We start from the raw sequence: 7,926 nt of genomic DNA on the forward strand, positions 1-7,926 counted from the left end.
AAACGTGACTTAAATGGCCCTCCTAAGCATTTTACGTTTTGTTAGTTGGTCACTTTCTCTTGTACGACTACGACTATTTACAAATTTGTGCATGTATAAGTGCATGTGTTTTTTTTAAATATGAATCATTAAATTTACTTGATTTTATTGAAAGTATAATGTTAATTCTTTTAATTAATGTCATATTCCTTTTTTTTAAGCAATTAATTTGTGTGATAAAACAATGACAAAAATTAAGTCTTGATATGCGTGGAGAAGGTAAATGAGGATGTTTCCAATCAGAAAATATGTTGCGTATTTTTTTGTTTTAGATGGCATTTATAGCATTAATATTTACCATTTAATATTTATATTTATAATAATAGCATTTATTATTTACCTTGCTTGTTATATACAAGGTTTATACATCATTAAGTGGATTTTTGTTTCTTCTATCTAATTCAATATGTTTTTATTTAAATCTGTGTTGGGAACAGGAGGGATAATCTAGTGTAGGCCAATCAGGAACTTCTCAGCATTTGATCATTGCTGGGAGAAAACCACCTAAAACTCCTCAGGAGAAGGCGGACTGTTGACTGTCATCAGCAGACCTTCCGTTCCACTTGAAGAGAGTTCGGCATTTTGTTTCCTAGCTTGGTTTACATATGTAACCAATATTCTTCACTATTTTTATCATGTATGACAGTGACATATGACTATCACTGATCCAAAGAGTTGCGTCATTAGATGTTATATTGGATATAATGAAATTATCAGTTCTGTACAGTTTTCTTTTATGATAAAATTATTATATTGGATATAATGATCAATCATAAAATATACACATAATCCACTTTCAAATTATCTTCTTAAACCATAACTTATCGATTCATTATCTAGAATATAAAATATTACATGAATATCTCCTGATGAAATAAATGGTACCAGGGTCGGTTCAAGGGATATACTAGAGATGTAATGTATTTTTTTTGCATCCTGCTTATAGTACAAGGTAAGATTTTAACATATTTACTACAGTGTTTTGGAAGACATATTGTATGGTAAAAATGCAAAGCAGTGCAGTTCAGCGGCTCTATTATCCCATTCTTTGGCTCTGAGTATATACTCGTACAAAGCAAAATAAACGCATGTACAGAAGATAAAGTTATTACATCTAAATTATAACAGAATAGTGCATTTCAACTGCTTTTAACTAACAATTAATAACAGTGAATGTTACACGAGTGTAAAGTGATCACTTAATCATGCCCTGTAAATTCTCAGAATTCCATATTCTTCTTCATCTATGTTGAGATGTCAAAAATGTATAAAATAAAGTAAACCACTATAATTGTGGTATTTTTCATTTTTATTATGTAATTATTAAAATTCATTTTATACATACCTAATTCGGTAAATAAAAAGCGAATTTACAGTAATACATGCTGTTTTTGTAAATTTGATTTGCGATACGAGTGAGATAATTGAACACACTGATAAATACAATTAAAATTTATTGATAAACATATTAATAAAATACAAAAAAGAATCACAGTATAACCATAGTTTAAGAAATGAAATTCTTACTGTGTTTGAACGTATTATTGCTGGTTGTGAGTTTGGCAAGAGGACAGGAAGATTGTTACACAGAAAATTTCAGTGGTTCATTGGGTATTTTTAATGTTGTATGTGTTGCGACGAATTCAGTTTTCCAAGTTGTGACATATGATGGCTTCGATGAAATACCACAGAAACCGGAAGGATCAAGCGATTATTTCATCATTAACGCCAAAGATCGATCAAGTTGCATAAGATCCCAGCAGTTTAAGGTCACTGCTGGTACAGATATATATCTGACTTATTTCTGCAGCAACCCCGGTGCATTAGCATTTTTGAGATGGAATGCTATCAATGCAGGGACGGGAGGTAATATCGCATCAGGGATTGCTGCGGTAGACAACGGCAGGAGGTGGACAACTAGTCAATTAAATACTGCTTTACCACGAGATGCAGAAATTATTGTAAGTATGTATTTTATTTTATTTAAAAATAACTAATTGATTATAGACATTTACTATCATTAGGCGTATAAATGAATCGAATAGTTTGTTTAATTACTGAAACGAATCTATGTTTGTAACGTTATCAACGGTATTAGTTAAGAACAAGTAAATTAAATTAGTACCTAAACGATTCGGAAATTATAGCCAACATTTTGAGTGTATCCAAATACTTGTTCACAAATCTGGATTACCTCCAATTATAGGAGTTATTTTTCGTATTGTTTTTTTATATCTCATCAAAGTTGAAGAAGGACATGGAAGTCTGGGCATTAACGGGGTTGACGGCCGTCATAGGCTGGTTTAAGTGATTAATTTACACACGTGTAACATCACAAAATCTACCCATTATTGACAACCACACTACTCAAATAAATATATATACATATATATATATATATATATATTTATATATATATATATATATATATATATATATATATATATATATATATATATATATATATATATATAATATATATATATATATATATATATATATATATATATATATATATATATATATATATATATATATATATATATATATATATATATATATATATATATATATATATATATATATATATATATATATATATATATAAACATATATATATGTATATATATATATATATATATATATATATATATATATATATATATATATATATATATATATATATATACATACATATATACATATATATTTGAACCAATTTATGAAACATTGTCTTTGAATCACTAGAACTTCACTAGAGACATCTATTGGTAAGGTGAAAAGAAGCTTTTTAATAAGCAGAAACTCTTTTATTAGTATGTGAGGTTCGAATCCTGGATTATAATCACATACATAACTCCTATAATTGGAAATTTAATTTAATTTAATTTATTTAGAAATTTAACAGAACATTACCATAAAAACATTAACAATAATGAATAATAAATAAAACAGGTAAGTAATTGTTATATTCGAATTTTAAAAATTCTCAAATGTTAAATGAGTTAAAAGTAAACAGTAAAATATATGAAATGATATTTTTTGGCGTTTCTCATATATTCATGCATTAATCGTCAGTTTTAAATTGTTCTGCCTCCGTCAATGAAAATATGCGATAAATTATCCTACCTAATTTTAATAAAGGTTTTATTTTAGATCCAAATTTTTTCTGATCAACTGTCTGAAGGTGCATTTGTGGCAATCGACAATGTAAAAATTACATCACCAACAATCGAAGACTGTCATCTAAAAGTGACCACAATTCCGCCGACTACGCTGACTACTCCCACATCTTCAATAGATTCGGAGGATTGTTACACGGAAGATTTTAGTAAATCATTGGGAATATTTAATGCTGGATGTTCTGGATGGAATTCCTTGTTCGAAGTGAAGGAATATTATGGCTTCGATGAAATACCGCAGAAACCAGATGGAGCAAGCGATTATTTCATCATCAACGCCAAAGATTCACCAAGTTGCATGAGATCCCGAAGTTTTGAGGTTTCTGCTGGTACGGAAATACATCTGACTTACTTTAGCAGCAATTCCAGTGGACTAGTATTCTTGAGATGGGCAATTTTGGATGCGAAGACGGGAAACGATATTGCATCACAATTTGCTATTTTAAAAAATGACAGGCATTGGAATACTGATAAAATAATCAATGCTTCATCACAAGATTTGGAAGTATTTGTAAGTATTTTTCAAATCATTTTAAGTGCTTCCAAATAATAAATCAGGGGTTTCTCCTCTTGGGGTTATCCATACATTTTGACAGGTGCCTTGGCGTAGTTTGGTAGATGCTCGACTGCGAAATTTGTCAAATGCAAACCATATTCAAGTAAGATTTATTTTCAAAAGTCTGGGTGTTTTTTAAATGTATTTTTCACTTTTACTTTTCCTATTAGTAGGATAGTAATATCCTACCTGCAGATAAGCCTCTTAGAGGATTTGCGGATTATTCCTTTAAAAAATAATTAAATTATATAATGCAGACTAATATGGAAGCCCGAGTATTTACAGGGCTAATGACTTGTCGTAGTCTGGCTATGTGATCATTTTAAACACTCGTAACATTCACCATTCTACCGAGGAAACCGTTATATATATATATATATATATATATCTTTATCTCTTTACCTCTTTATCCCAACCTTGTCTCATGTCTCTTCCTTTATATAGACCTCTCTTATGTATAGTTGTGAAGAACTATAATTGGTACTCATGATTTTATTTTTTGTATTCTGTATGTATCACATATTGTAACTGTTGTTCTTCCTTCCTAAAAATAAAATAAAAATAAATTAATAAAAAAAAAAATAATGTGTATATATATATATATATATATATATATATATATATATATATATATATATATATATATATATATATATATATATATATATATATATACACATCGAGTGTAATTTTGCATAACGAGTTTCAGAAAAAAGGCAAGTCCCTTATTCACGACATTTACTCATGAGCCGGGACTTCAGTCAAAACAAAAAATGTTTCTCATAACAAGTTTTTCGCTCAACGAGTAAGATTCTTGAACGAATTATGTTCGTTATAAGAAGTTCCACTGTATTTAATTTTAAGGGTTTTATTTTAGATACAAATTCACTGTGATCGACTAGTTGAGGGTGCATTTTTGGCAATCGATAATGTGAAAATCACAGCACCAACAATCGAAGACTGCCATTTACAACCGACCACAATTTCGCCGACTACGCTGACAACTCCCACATCTTCAATAGATTCGGAGGATTGTTACACGGAAGATTTCAGCGAATCACTGGGTATTTTTGAAGATGTATGTGCTGTGGATAGTTCCGTTTTCGAAGTGGAGAAATATGATGGTTTCGATGAAATACCGCAGAAACCAGATGGAGCCAACAATAACTTCATCATCAACGCCAAAGATCGGCCAAGTTGCATGAGATCCCGAAGTTTTGAAGTCACCGCTGGTACGGATGTACATCTGACTTATTTTAGCAGCAACCCCGGTCCAGTAACATTTTTGAGATGGAGTATTTTGAATGCAGCGACTGGAGTCAATATCGTATCTGGCACTGCTCTTGTTGACAACGACAGGACTTGGACCACCAGCCGACTGAATAATAACATACCAAGAAATAGCAATGTCATAGTAAGTGTCATGTTATTTTTTGACATCTCAACATAGATGAAGTAGATTATGAAAGTCTGGGCATAATCATTTGATTGCTTTACACACGTGTAACATTCACCAATTCTACCCATGATTGACAACCACTCAACTCAAATTCTTGGAAGTTATATATATGTATATGATTCAATTTTGAAACATTGTACAAGAATCACTGGATTTTTCTCTAGTGACATCTATTGGTGCGATTGCCCAGACTTCCATATTCTTCTACATCTATGTTGAAATGTCCAAAAAATAAAATGAAAAATAACTTAATATAACCTAACTCAATTAACAATATTATTTTATTTATTATCACCACTTTTATTTCAGATTCAAATTTATTGTGATCAACTGCCTGAAGGTGGATTTGTGGCGATCGACAATGTGAAAATTATAACAATAGAAATTGAAGACTGTCTATTAAAAGTAACCACTGTCCCTCCGACCACAACTACAGTAGAAACTTCAACAACAACTCCAATAACTACTTCAACAACAACTACAATAACAACTTCAACAACAACTCCTGTAACAACTTTAACAACAACTCCAATAACGACTCCAACAACAATTCCAATAACACCTTCAACAACAACTACAATAACAACTTCAACAACAACTCCAGTAACAACTTTAACAACAACTCCAATAACGACTCCAACAACAATTCCAATAACAACTTCAACAACAACTCCAATGACAACATGATATACTCGTACATCAAGAAGAATCGTTAGTCATTCAAAATTAGAAATGTGCGTTGTGCTTTGTTTATTAATTTTGCTGCGTCAAAATTAATAATCTTATTATTAATTTTGACGCAGCAAAATTTAACACCCTCATAACAACTTAACATGACATAAAGGAAGAAGAATTGTTCATTATTAAAAAGTGTACTTTTACCTTATTCATTGTTTTATTTTATATTGGATATTAATAAATCAAATCGAATTGCGATCCCTCAGACGAATGTGCGGCAAAAAGATACATGATAGACATTCGAATGGTGAAATAAGGAAAGAATGCAAGGCTGAGATAAGCATTATATTTAAAATAAACCTCTCCGGGAGTGAGTTTCTGCGGACAAAACTGTATCTGGGAAGTCAGGTTTTAATAATTTTATATCATAGTCGCTATGAGCTATAAGCACCATATTTTATTTATTTTTTTATTATTTTTTATTTACACTAGTTAACATGATTTATCGAAACTTCGATTTTGCCTTAAATCATGTTTTAAACATGTTTTGGTATTAATCATGTTTTGTATCGGCCGTACATGTACGGCCATACTCTTAAAAGGAAAATTCGGTATGGCCGTACATGTACGCCTTAAGGCTCCTGGACAGGTTAAGATAGGTGTGTTGTGGGGTGAAAAATTCAAAGATAGTTTATTTTTAATACTCGTAATAAGTAACACTATTAACTTACGTTATACTCGTATTATTAATCGTGTGTTACGCAATAAAGTGTATCTTTATCCATACAAAAAAGAAATGAGTTGGCGTTTTCTAGGTTTGGTATCGGCTAAAACCAAGGATACTTGAGTAGGTCAGCGTGGGATTCCGCTTGCTATTTCGTCATCTGTCATAAATTGAAAAGTGATCTCGTTAAAATCAAATAAAAGTAATCTCAGATTGTATTAAAACGTCATCGAACGACAGGGATCATGCGACCAGCGTGGAATGTGGATCTGGCGGCCAACAGTAGGAATGTAAAAATAAATAAAACGTGACATTTCGACTCATATCCTGGCTAAGAAGAAAAACTTCCTGGCTACATCCCAACAGTCTTTTAAGACTGCTCTCCTCGTTCTCAGGTTGTAGGTCCTTCTGTCATGGACAACGTCACCTGGGCCATGTCTTCGAGCCAGGTTCTCTCTTTGCAGCATCCATGAATTTTTGGGTCTTCCTCTAGATATCTTTCGAGGAAGATCCATGTCTTTTATCTGGATATTTGTAATCACATATTTTTATTTATTTCTAAAATAATCTTAATGGACTTTTCTTATAAGTATGTACATTTTTAATAATAATATGTTATTACTCGTCACTAATTAATACAATTTCATTGTTTTTGAAGCATTCAATGATAATTGATAGTTATCTTTTTTATCGTAATAATTAGATCAATACGCCATACGTTATTTTACTTAGATTTACACACTCATAGGCGTTTAAATATGTTTGCAGAAATGACATGTATATAGAATATATGGATCTTGAATGGATAAATGTATTCTTCTTCTAATCCTTATCCGCACCCAATGATGCATAGGGCACTGCATCATATAAACGAAGTGTCTTGATCGTCAACCTATGAAGGAAAGGTGATCAGCCCTCCGCTTTAGGTACCAGTCCAGGGTAATATCGTATAAATATTATTGTGAAAAAAATCGTTTATATTTATTTGACACCCAACTGGGAATCGAAACCGGGACCTCCAATACGGTAGTCCAGCGTGGTGACGATTACACTACGGAGGCGGACTGTATAATCAGTATCAATATTTACAAGAACTTTTTATTATACTTACATATTTATTTTTGTTTAATTTTTTTTTTTTGCTTCTAAAGATTTTTTTTACTGAGCACAAACTCTTTCATTTGTACGTGAGATGCTAATCCTGGATTATAATCACATACACGAGAAACGCTAGATAATATCCTTTTCATTATGTTTTTGCTTATAATTTTACCAGTTAATTTATGTA

The 7,926-nt window shown here is 31.1% G+C and overlaps 1 protein-coding gene across 1 annotated transcript; it reads left to right on the top strand.

The window, feature by feature from the left end:
• Window positions 1-245: 245 nt before the first annotated feature.
• On the top strand, window positions 246-5,952 carry LOC148309609 (uncharacterized). The gene is made up of 5 exons (XM_088259711.1): window positions 246-258; window positions 1,687-2,000; window positions 3,196-3,732; window positions 4,655-5,202; window positions 5,643-5,952. Exons 1-5 carry the CDS (start codon window positions 246-248, stop codon window positions 5,950-5,952), a joined length of 1,722 nt encoding a protein of 573 aa, XP_088115837.1.
• The last annotated feature ends 1,974 nt before the right edge of the window (window positions 5,953-7,926 follow it).

Source organism: Brachycentrus maculatus, unplaced genomic scaffold (assembly GCF_059751285.1).
Source record: "Brachycentrus maculatus isolate JH-2025_06_01 unplaced genomic scaffold, ASM5975128v1 h1tg000119l, whole genome shotgun sequence".
Taxonomy (NCBI): domain Eukaryota; kingdom Metazoa; phylum Arthropoda; class Insecta; order Trichoptera; family Brachycentridae; genus Brachycentrus; species Brachycentrus maculatus.

Excerpts from the sequence above, each read along its gene's own strand:
- LOC148309609 (XM_088259711.1), top strand. Across the intron at positions 3,733-4,654 it reads CACAAGATTTGGAAGTATTT|ATACAAATTCACTGTGATCG; the intron begins GTAAGTATTTTT and ends GTTTTATTTTAG. Across the intron at positions 5,203-5,642 it reads AATGTCATAGTAAGTGTCAT|TAACCACTGTCCCTCCGACC; the intron begins GTTATTTTTTGA and ends GTCTATTAAAAG.